The sequence below is a fragment of the Miniopterus natalensis genome, chromosome 8 (assembly GCF_054644295.1).
Source record: "Miniopterus natalensis isolate mMinNat1 chromosome 8, mMinNat1.hap1, whole genome shotgun sequence".
Taxonomy (NCBI): Eukaryota; Metazoa; Chordata; class Mammalia; order Chiroptera; family Miniopteridae; genus Miniopterus; species Miniopterus natalensis.
Window position 1 is genome coordinate 45,515,748 of NC_142088.1, and position 12,519 is coordinate 45,528,266.

Genomic DNA, 12,519 nt, shown 5'->3' on the forward strand with positions numbered 1-12,519 from the left:
AGGGGTGTGGACTTTATCTTAGCAACAGCAGTGACTCACTTTAGCAAGGGAGGTAGCAAATCAAATATATATTATAAAAGACTAACAGTGAATTGAAGCTGTGTGAGTTTCCATTTACTCAGGCCGCAGAGTGAGTTGAAGTTTAGGAGCAGAAATTCGACATAACTGGAGGTGTTGCAGCAGAGGCTTTGAGTGCCTGAACAAGAGAAGTGAGGATATGGAAGTCAGGATGGGTGAGATGATAACATCTGAGAGAAAAGTGCAGTGGGACGGAGGGACGAATTAATTAGACGTAGGGGGAGAAAGAAGCATCCATATAGTACGTAACAATAGCTAAAGTGTATTGAATGCTTACCATAAGCCAGTCATTGTTGTGGCTTGCATGTATTATCCCATTTCTCTTTATAACCCTAAGGGGTAGGAGCTATTATATTACCCATCTTATAGACAAGGAAAGGAGATTTGCCCCTTTTAAATGTTCCTAGTTTAAGTAAAAATGCCAGAGATTGAGGTGACTCAGAGAGAAGGATCATTTGTAGAGAGGAAAAGGCAGTTAAGGTGCTTGTTCTTGCTCTGTAGGCCCTTTTCTATGGAGTACCTGCCCTAGCTTCCATCCTGCTTGATAACTTCCAATTTCTGATATAGGGAGGAAGACAATAACTTCTTAATTAAGTAACCACCTGTTGGTAATAGGCTGGAGAAGGGTTATAGTATCTTCTAGCATAAAAACTCAGCTTATATTTCTGATATCAATTTTACTGTATTATTTTGTTGATGTGGACATGACTTCATTATTCAGTAAGTTGCTGATTTTTTTTTTTTTATTGGACTATTATTTTGCAACAGAGCATATAGGGTGCTTTTGTCAGTAACAGCAGTTTTTCTTTCACAGTATTTTGAATACTCTACTCGACAAGAAATTCGGCATAACATCCAGAAGGAATTATGTCTCCACGCTGATTCAGGCCCTGTTCAGCTGAAGGAATGTACCTACAAAGGACACAAGACAGTTGTCACTGGAGAACAGATATGGGAGATTCAAAAGGTACCTCAGTGCAGTTAACTCACCCCTTTATGCAATTCCTGTTTTGAATAGCTCTAATTGCTTATCTGGGAAAATACATAAAACATATTATATTAATGTTATTCATCAGAATTTCTCAGCTTTTCTTAATTTTGTTATTGTCTGTCTACCCATGTGATAAAAGAGACTATATCTATGAGTTAAATGCTCTTAGGAGCAAAATAATTGGAAAGTTGCTTAGTTAACGCATGGTTTATGCAGATCAACACTCCTGTGAATTATTAATAATGGTTGCCGATATTTGTCTTTTTAAAGTTTCTTATAATGCGTCTTGTAATAGGTATACCTTTTTTCTTGGCAGAGAGAAAAGAAAATCATTATTTGTTCTTACCTAAAGTGCTTGATTCTTTCCTTCCCTGTTTGAGTACTTTTTGTGAATCTAGAACTGAGAGAATACATAAAAGATTGTTTCTGTTTTTAAAAACATATTTTAGGCCTTAGCTGGAACCTGGTAATTCTTACCTGAAAGTTGTTTTGTGCAATACAAGAACATTATAAGACTGGCTATTATGACATATATTTTTTAAAGAGCTTGTCACTTATGGATATGTATAAATGGAATGTTTCTTGTTTGAAAACTTGATCGAGACCTTGCTCTGTGTACCTCTCTTCATTTTTGCAATACCTTCTGTAATGGCTTCACTGGTGTTGTTTACCCCAGAAACCAAGATTTTATCAGACATAGTTGATCTTAGAAAGATAACAAGTTGAGAATGGTGTGTATTTGGTGGGCAGGTACAGGTATCCCTTTAGCTTCGAAGAGAACATAAAGTAGTTTTTGTGTTCATCAGTTAACTAAGAGTCTTGAAACTTAATGTCTCTTGTGTTTCCTTTTATTCTAGGACCTACTTCTATATAATCCATTCTTAAAGATGTGCCTTTCAGCAAATGGAGAGCATCCAAGCTTAGTGTCATGTGATCCATCAGATCTACTCCAAAAATGGATTTTTAGCAAAAATGATTAAGTGTTCCTTAAAATTAAGGAGTTGAAAAAGGAGATATTTTTTCTCATAAAACTGTGACTAGGCATACACTGTAGTTTTTGAAAATTATGCAAAAGCAGCTAATTGTAACTTATTCCAAGTGCATTTTTCTTATTTATATCTTACAATGCCTCTGTAGCATTGCTACAGAAATCCCTTGTTTCCATTTGAAAGCACAATAATTAATAATACCAAAGACTCTTTTGCAATGTCCAGACGTAGAGGAAGCGATGTTTACATTATGATGAAGATAATTTCCTCAGTGAAGGGATGTTTGTGTGTTTTGTACACTCGAGGATATGCACAGCGACATTCACACGCTCACAACTTAAAATATTTCCTCTGGTTTTTTGGGGGAAGGGAGAAAGATTTGATACTGTATTTTTTTAACTACATACAAATGGATCAACGAAGGTCAAAAATTGACCTTTGTATACAATGCAGGAAATTTTTATAGATCTAGAATTTATTACATGAAAATGCCAGTAAACTTTTTTTTTTTTTGCCTTTTGTTTACTTATATGTCAAATGTTTCCTTAAACATGGAATTCAATGAATAAGCAGAAAACTATTTTTAACACTTTAATTTCTTGGTAAATTTTAAAATATTTTCTAGTCTGAAGCCCACTTGACTTGAAGCACTTAGGTCTTTCTGAAAAGGCTTTTCTTAAGTAACAATACTGTGTTTTCCCAACGCAATTTTAAGAAACTTCATAACTTACTATCTGTTGAAAAGATGTCTTTTTCCTTTGTTCTAGTCTTTTTTTCTTACCAAAATTCACTAATCTTGAGTATTTGTGAAAATGAATTTTAAATGCAGAATACTTGACTCATTTAAAGCTAAATTTTATTGTCACTGATTTAGTTCAATTTGTTACTGTTCAATTAACAGATTGTCCTTGTCATGAATATTTTTTCACCAAAACCCCTTATTTCTCTTTATGTGGAAAACACAATAAAACAAATCCTTACTATTGTAACATTGGATGTAAGTATTTTTCTCTTTTGGATAAAATATAGAATGGATAATAGGTGCAGAAGCATGGGTTCTGTATCCTGAATTTCTAGGCACTGATTGTAGAGCCATCAGATATTTCTTAAGGAAAACTCAAACGTTTGATACTCATGGCATAAAAAATTGGGAATAGAGAAGGTCTCATGTTAGATGTTAGAAAAATTTGTATGAAGTTCTGATAACTTTCCTTGAGCGTCTGATAGAGTCATTTTTTTTAGTGTGGTGCTTATTTAGGAGATTTAAAACTTTTTTCTTTTTGGCCATTTATATATAGATCTCTTGTATTCTTATTTAAGAGGTAAAGTATGATTGGCTTCATATTTTAAACCCAGCAGAGCCTCAGTTGTACAAAAGGAAAATTTTAAATTATTGGTCCCATCTTCTCATTACTTAAAACTTTTAAATTGCATTTTAAAAACCCTGCATTCTTTAATTTATTATAATGCCAATTTTTATTTCAATTCAAGTACCATTTATTGTGTGTCTAACTTTGTGACAAGTTATGATAGGCAGAGTAAGGCTTACATTGCCTTTGAGCTTAGGTCTTATGGAACAGAAAGACAAATAATTTTGAAACAGTATAATGAGTGACATGATGTTATATTTTATGATGCAAATGATAGCTCATTCATATTTTATTTTTTTAATAAGTAAAGATATTTCTTTATTACTATGACATACTAATATGTATCGTGAAATATACACTAGTACCCACCTAACATGTGCAACTTCTGTTTCACAGTTTGTTACTCTAGAGCAGCAATTTGCAACCAGCGTGCTGCAAGAATTTTTTAAACATTCAGTACCTGACTATTTAATCAGGGACACTGATGCCTTTTTCCATGGATTGTCAAATAAAAAAATAACAACAGCCAAAGCAATAGCTGTCCAGTGTGAATGAATCAAAATTATACCTATTTTCTTTGGTCAGATTGGTAAAAAATAGTTTTTGGTGTGCTGCGGGTTTTTAGTAATTAGTTTACATGTGCCATGAGATGAAAAATCGCTGCTCTAGAATGAACATTGAGGAGCAAATATTGCTCTTAGAATTTTTTATATCTCATAATACAAAACAAAATTAAGAAAACAAATTCTCAAAGATTTTTTATAAATGAACGTAAGTAAAGCATATTCAAAACAAAACAAATCTGAGTGCCCTCTGTGTGTTAGTCACATGTTGTCATGTCAAGAGCCAACCAAAACCTGTTTAGATTAACTAGGTTGATTGTTTTATGGCTGTGTTAAATATGTTCAAAGGGAGAGTTCTTACCTGATTTGGGAGCCCTAGGCTGTTGCTTAAGTGACATTTCACTAGGAACTTATCCTTCTGGGTTGGGTAGTATCTTTTAAAAGTCTGAGTTCTGAAACAATGCTAATAGGAAGTTATTTATGAAGCCCTGTTGACATCCACTTGAGATATTTGCATGTACTCAAGTGTGAAATTGTGGAACTCTTGCTCAGTTTGAAACTAACGTGGCAAATGCTGCAGAAGACCTGACATGTTGCCTTTCTTCCAGAGGACCAAGTCCCAAGAACTCTAGAGTGGGTAGCTATCCTGCCAAACCTGTTGGAGTCAACCTGATGGGTGGGATCACTGAAAACCGGGATATGACCACACAACCATAGGAGAAAATTAGCAATACACTAAAATTGCCTATAACTACAACCAATCATGGTAACTTTTAAGTTGCTGTATTACCAGACAATTGGCCTTGATATTGACAATTAGTTAAATACTACGTAAACCATAAGTATATCAGAGCAAAAGGTAGGGAGCTGCTATTTCTGAGAAAACAAAGTTGAATGCTTTGGGAGAACGAGAAAAATATCAACTTATTATTTTAAATTTGGCTAAGTTATATGTGGATGAGAATTGTAAAATATAGGAAAAACAAAAATCTAGGAAAATTCTGTTCTCAAATTCTTCACAATAGGCTTTAAAGAAAGCAAAACAAAGTATCTTCAGATGATGCGTTTTAGTGTTGTTTGTGCAGGAAAGATGTTGCACAATTCTCATAAACTAAATCATAGTCGAATAAAAGGCCTTGGCCTTACAATGAAGCATTCATGAGGAATTAATGTTCAATGTGTGCGTGTATTTTAAGTTAAAATATTTGATATGTATCTTCATTTTTTATGGCTATTTTAAATAATCTTTTTAAATCATCATGCAACTATCAGCCCAATTGTGTTGAAGAAAAGCTTTCTCCTCCACACATATACAGTCACCATTGCTCTCTAATCTTCAACAACTATAGTTTTCAACAATATTTAGGAAATATATTTTTTGTTTCTGTGATTGTAGTAGGCATCAGGAACTAATGATACACAAAACAGTCCCTATCTTCAAGAATTTTAGAGTCTAGTAATGTGATCATCAGTGAAGTATCACAATGATGCTGTTTTGGAGAGAAACAGTCCATGGTGGAGTCAACACCTTCAGCCTCTGGTGAGTCCATAGCCAGGAGCTAGAGGAGAAAGCCAAGGAGTCTCATAACTAGAGTAATGCTTCTCAAACTTTATTGTGCACACCTGGGGAATCTTATTGAAATGCAGATTCTGATTCATTAAGTCTGGAGTAGAATCTATGATTCTGTATTTCTAATAAGTTCTTAGATGATGCCAAGGCTGCTGGTCCTGGAACAACACTTTGAGTAGAGAGACTTTCCATTGAACCAATGCCTGGGGTTCTTTGAGACGACCATGACAATTCCCATAATGCTTCACATCTCTGATTACTTCAGGAATGGCCATGAGTCAATGTTCTCTATTGCCCATTATTGCCATTATGGTTCCCTGGAAACTCCTACATCTTTTGTATATCCCTAACTTGATCAATTCCTCTACCCAACCCCCAATCACCTTTTACTCTGCCAGCTTCTACTGTACTTTGATCAGAAAATTTCCTTCTATCAGCAACCTGGTCTCTGAAAGTCCTATTCATCACAGTGTGTTAGTTGAAACTGGACATCTAAGGACACCCCTTTCTATTCCATTGAGGGTTATTGGTTTTGTCCTTTTATTCCACCCACCCGCTCCCCCCAGATCTCCAGTCTTGTGGATTTTTTGTCTTGCTCTTTTGCTCTGCTTGGTGTACTTTCTCTTTTGGAGTACACTATCCAGTAACTTTTTGGGGGAAGGGTCCAGGATTCATACATCTTTTGAGACCTTTATATCTAAAACTATCTTTCTTTTACCCTCGCAATAGGTTAGCTGAGTATAGATGTCTTGGTTGGAAATAATTTTTATCAGTATTTTGGAAGTGATTATCCATTTTCTTCTAAATTCCAGTGTTGAAAAGTCCAATGCATTTTTAAATTTTTTTTTAAAGGCAAATCTTTTTTCTTTAAATATAATTTTTATTGATTTCAGAGAGAGGAAGGGAGAGGGAGAGAGAGAGATAGAAATATCAGTGATGAGAGAGAGTCATTGATCGGCTGCCTTCTGCACGCCCCTGACTGGGGATCAAGTCGGCAACCTGGGCGTGTGCCCTGACTGGGAATTGAACTGTGATCTTCTAGATCCTAGGTCAATGCTCAACTGCTGAGCCACGCCCTGCAGGGCCATTTTTTAATTCTTTGTTCTTTGTTAGTAATCATTTTTTTTTCTCTGAAAACATAAATATCCTGTTTGCCCTAGTGTTCTGATATTTTCTAAATATTTCTTAATTTTATTTCATATTCTCACTTTCTTCCTAGAATTGGTATTATATCAGACCTCCAATATATTGATACTCTTAATATATTTGGAAGGGCACTTTTCTTACCTACATTCTACATCTTTGCCTATTCTATTTTATAGCAGCTAGTCTTCTAAGAGGAATTCAAGGATGTATTATTCTAAGCCTCCTATTGAGTTTTTATTTATTTATTTCTGTCCATAATTTCCAAGAGCACATTCTCTGAATGCTTCTTGTATGCACTTCTGTTAATTTATGAATGTGATTTTTTTTTAAATCTTTCTAAGGATATTAATGGTAGTTTTTAAATGAGGTTTTTATCTACTTGTATAGACTCCTATTTGTTTTAGTCTGCATTTCATAATAGATTCTTTCCTCTAATGCCTGGTGATTCTTAATGCTTGTCTTCAACAGAGGAGCACTGAATGCTTATTGGAAAGCTCTGTAGTGTGGGGAAGGCTTGTTGACTGTGGTCTTTCCTGTAGGGTGACCTGATTGGGGCCCTTGTACTGGGAAACAAAATGACTGCTTAGATCCCCAGAGAAGAACCTTCCTGCCACCTTCCTTGAGGGTATGAGCCTGATTGCCATTGGGAGAAAGGGGCTAAGGATATATTTTCAGAATAAGACTCTTGTCTTCAACTGTTCTTGGTGTTCCTTGTTCTGTTTCATCCTTTCCAGAGAGTGAGTCTCTAGGCATCTTGGGTGCGGTAGAGGATCTAGGGGTCAGTTGGGTAAACAGACTTTCAGCCAGTCCTCTCCCCACTCCACTTTCCCCCTCAATCCAGAGGTGCCTGGTACCACCATCTCTTGATCCTTCCAGTGCCAGGTGGATAACTACTCTGCTCTCTTCACTGTGAGTTTTGGATTAACTTTTTTCCATTCTGCTGACACTCATTACTAACTGATTTACTTTCCAAATTCCAAAATTTTGTCATTGAGTCTCTCCTACTTTTTCTCCCTGTGTATTTATGACTTTTCCTCTATACTTTTACTGTCATTTATATGGGATTTTGGAAGATACCAGAAGAAAATGAGAGTAAAATCTGGTATTCTTAGTAGAAAACCTCCATTCATTCTTCAATGACCTCCAATCTATCTTCTATCACTAACAGCTTCCACTTTGCCAAATCCAACATCCCTTCTTCTGCCCTCTCATATCTAAGCTCTGTAGCATATGAAATAATTAACTGCAACCTCATTTAAAACTTTTTTGAAGCTTTTTCCTCTCTGGGCTTCTATGACATTACAAGTTTCTATCTCTAGTTCCACTAATCTCCAAACCATCATATCTCACATGGACTAAGATGATCTCTAATTTCCCCGATTTTTGGTCATTTAGCTGACTCCCCCCCCCCCCAACAACTAAAGGTAGATTTATAAATAAAAAACACATTGCTCTCTTGCTTTTGTCATCTTTCATAGGCTTCCAGTTGTTTTCAGAATAAAATCCATGCTCCTTGCTACAGCGTGGAAGACCCTAGGTGACCCAGTCTTGGTCTTTTTTCTCCTGCCTCATCTCTGACCACTTTTTTTCTAGCTCAGAGTGCTCCATATGCAGCAGTTGCCTTTTCTATTTGTCTCATGTGAAGCTTCTTCTTGCTTTAGAGCCTATGCTTTCTTTGTCTGGATGTTCTTCATAATTCAGACATATTTCAGATCTCACCTCAGCGTTCTCAGAAGAGACCACACTTTGCAAAGTAACTCAATCCCTACTGCATCACTCTGTTTATCGCCTTTGTTACATTTACCTGAAAGTATTCTTTTTAAGTGTGAAATTGGGTTTGCCTCCACTAAAATGTCAGCTTCATAGGGTAAGGTAAGAAACAATGAAATCCATGCCACATTACAATATTGGCAATTCAGTACATCTACATAAAACAACTCTGTATTTTTTTGAAGAATACATATAGTAAACAGAATGGGGACAACTGGGAAGGGCAATGAGCATAGGAATGGAAGATAAAGAAGAAAACCCCACAAAAAACAAAAACAACCCCCCCCACAAAAACCCAAAAAGAGGGATTTTTCTTAGACTGATGAACATAAATCCAAATTTAAAAAAAAATTTTGATCGGAAAAATTATCTAAGTCTATACATTATTTCTTCAAAATATATTTTACAGAGAGCATAGATTTATTATAAAATCCTGTAGTACAAAAATAATGGAACCAAAAAATACACACTAATTCACATACCAAAGAGCAAATCTCTGAAACTCATTACTTAAAGAATTTATGTACACGGAAATCTTGAGTATATACAAAGTAGACTCAACAAAATGGCTGGCTCATTACTTCACAGCTGATAAAGGAAAGTAGGATGTTTATCATGTCCCAAAGCTTTTCAAGGGACAGAAGATGACAGCATCTTGAGTACTACATCAATCAAGACAGAATACTTTCTTGAATGTTAGCTATGAGAGTATTCCTTCCCACAGTATATTCCATATGAAGACACACTCCCACATAATATCAATACAACCACCCAAAACCAAATAATCAATATTGACACAACACTACCATTCAATTCATTCCAAAGACCTCATTCAAATATCTCTAACTGTTCCAATATCTCTTTTTCCTTTCTGGTCCAGGACCTAATCCGGGATCATGCATCACATTTAGTTCTTGTATTTCTTTAGTTTCCTTTCATATGGAGCAGCTTCAAAGTTTTTCCCTGACTTTCATGTAGCTTACAGTTTTAGAGTATAAAGAACGTCAGTCGACATAGGGCCGTGTGATATTTCCCTATGTCCACACTAAAGCCATTCACTCTTATCAGAAACAGCACAGAAATGATATTGCACTCGTAGCATTCAGCAAGAGTCCTTCAGTGTTACTCCTCCTTACCACTAGAGATGTTAACCTTGATAAACTGTTCAAGTTGGTGCCTGCCAGATTCCTGAACCATAAGGCCACCCCTTCCCCCTTTGTAGGTGGTATTTTGTTAAGAGGTACTCCAAGACTTCGCAAACATGTAATTCTTCAGCAAACTCCTACCCACTAGCTTTAGCATCCACTGAGGGCTCCTACCTAATTCAACTCCCACTCTGACATACGTCATCATTCCTCCTACATTAAGTTGTTGACATTATACTACCAGTAAAAGCTTTTCTTTCTTATTTACTTATTTATGTATTTACTCATCCATTTATTCATGTATTCATTCATTTATTTATTCATGCCTGATGGATTCCTGCTTCATCTAGTGAGTTATAATCTGGTTACTATCATCATTTCTGATGCTTCAGTCGTCCTAGAATTGGACATTTAAGCCTCTTAAAGTAAATTCCTTTGAGGTTGTTTTTTTGTTTGTTTGTTTGCTTAGCATGTCCCCATAATTCTTTGAACATTTCTGTACTTTCTGACTCATTTTGTACTTTTCCCACCTCAGCCTTGGAATCAAGTATTTCTTCATGAAACCTGGCTTCTTTTTTGTGGAGGGATTTAGAAATCAAGATATGGGTGCTCATGTGCTCTTTGCTGCTAGGGTATCATTGCTTCTAGACTCTCTTGGCAGACAAATATATAATATAAAATCTAATTATATATCTGTACACATCTTTATCTATTACTGGATCTATCTCTCTCAATTGCAATCCCATACGGAAACCTTCTCTATTTCTATCTCTATAAACCCCTAATTGTGAGAAACCTGGTTCCCATCATCTTCGCTCTGTTTGCTTATTTACTCAATCCCCCTATGTAAGTAACCTCCTGACTCTGGACACTTCTTGGCCTCTAGTCTCACCATCTCCTCACCCCCAGCAATGCCAGTTCCTCATTGTCTTTCTCACCTCTTCAGTCCCCACCCACCCCCAAGAGAAGGAATAGAAAAAGGAGAGGAGAGAGGAGAAAAAAAGGAAACAACTTCTTATTGTTTATAAACACTTCTTAAAACAGAAAAAAATATTTGAAACTAAGCTAGACGCTTGTGTTTTTTACCACATTGCATCTGTTTCACTGTAGTTGAGAATAGAAGAAATATAGTGAACCCATTTTTAAAAGCCCAAATCATAAGGGGAATTTTGATAACTTTGTAAAGATTCTATATATATAAAAAAAAAGGGAAAAACATTTGCAACATATGTATTTGTTTTTTATTGCAGCTGTAACAAATGACCACAAACTTGGTGGCTTTAAACAGCACAAATGTATTACCTTGCAGTTGTGGCGGTCAGAGGTCCTAAGTGAGTCTTTCTGGGCAAAAATCAAGCAGTTAGCAGCATGGTGTTCCTTCTGGAAACTCTGGGGGAGAATCTATTTCCTTGCCCTTTCCAGCCTCTAGAGGCACCCACATTTTTCAGTTTGTGGCTCCCTTCCTCCGTCACTAAAATCGGAAATCTAGCATCCTTAGATCTCCCTCTGACTCTGACCCCTCCTCATCTCTTTTCCATGTCTAAGAATCCTTATAATTACACTGAGTCCACTGGATAATCCAGGATCATCTCCCTATTTTAAGGTCAGTTGATTAGCTACCTTAGTTCCATCTGCAACCTTAATTTTTATTTCCATGTAACATAATAGATTCAGAGGTTCTCGGGATTAGGATGTGAACCTTTTTGAGAGGCCATTATTCTACCTACCAGGATTTACAAAAAGGATTTACCTACAAGACACACAAAAAGGTTGACATCTTTAATCATATAAATAACTCTTAGAAATCAAGATGAGTAATAACACTCGAATAAGCAAAAAGTATCCACAAGTAATTAATAACAGAAAAACTAGAAATGGCTCAAAACTTAAAAGGCTTTCTTACACTAGTAATTAAAGACTACAAATTAGAAAAAAATAGAAGACAAGTTTTTACTAGTCAAATTGGCAGCAATTTTTGTTTTCATAATCATGTTTAGCGTTGTTGAAGACTGAGAGAAAAAGACACTCCCACTTTGCTGGTGGAATAGAAATTGGCATACTCTTTCTGGATGGCAGGTCAGCAATATATATTAATGGCCTTAAAATTGTGCCAATGATTTGATTCAGCAATTCAGTTTCTAGACATTTATCCTAGAATAAAAAGAAAGGTGTTCATACCATTTTAATTATAAGAATATTCAAGTTTTGTGAAAGATTGAAAAAAATGCTTATGGAAAAAAATTGCTTTAATACATTTTGATATATCTATATTTTATGAAATAGTATAATATTTATGCATAAGCTTTTAGATATAAAATATATATGGTATAAAATAATGAAAAATATTAATGTCTTTAAAATCATGGCTAGACCCTTCACAAATCCAATTCTCCCCATAAAACACTCACTTTTAAAAATTTTGTGTTTATTTTCCTTCTTTTTAAAATTATGATTTTACTATACATGTATAGATTCATATACAGACATTAAACATTATTGCTTTAGAAGTGTATTTATTGATACAGAAAGACATCCAGCATATACTGAATGAAAAATATTTCATTAAAAATATCATATTAGGTTGATCCCATTTTTGGGGAAAACATTTATTAAATCTGGGAGGGTGTATAGCAGTGTAACATGGTTAATTCTGGATGGTAGTCTGATAATCTTGATATCTTCTTTTTTACTAATTTTTATTTTATAGCTTAATTAAAACAGTAAAGGCACTTATCTTTATAGAAATCTGTAGTTAGAAAAGATTCTTTAAGAGGCGGTAGCATTCTTAATACTTCTTCACCTGCTGTTCACCTTCTAAATATAAAAGTAAAAGCAATTTCTAGTTGTGTTATAAAAAGCAGAAGGAGATGATTAAGTCATATTTTTATTTATTTAGT

General features: G+C 35.2%; 1 protein-coding gene across 2 annotated transcripts in view; it reads left to right on the forward strand.

Moving 5' to 3' along the window:
* Nucleotides 1-3,959, forward strand: part of GALNT3 (polypeptide N-acetylgalactosaminyltransferase 3) — a 45,539-nt gene extending 41,580 nt beyond the window's left edge. For both annotated transcript variants that reach the window (XM_016199029.2, XM_016198953.2), the window contains exons 10-11: nt 893-1,045; nt 1,927-3,959. In XM_016199029.2, coding sequence (XP_016054515.1) covers nt 893-1,045; nt 1,927-2,049 — 276 coding nt within the window. In that variant the 3' untranslated portion in view covers nt 2,050-3,959. The remainder of the gene's footprint in view (nt 1-892; nt 1,046-1,926) is intronic.
* The last annotated feature ends 8,560 nt before the right edge of the window (nt 3,960-12,519 follow it).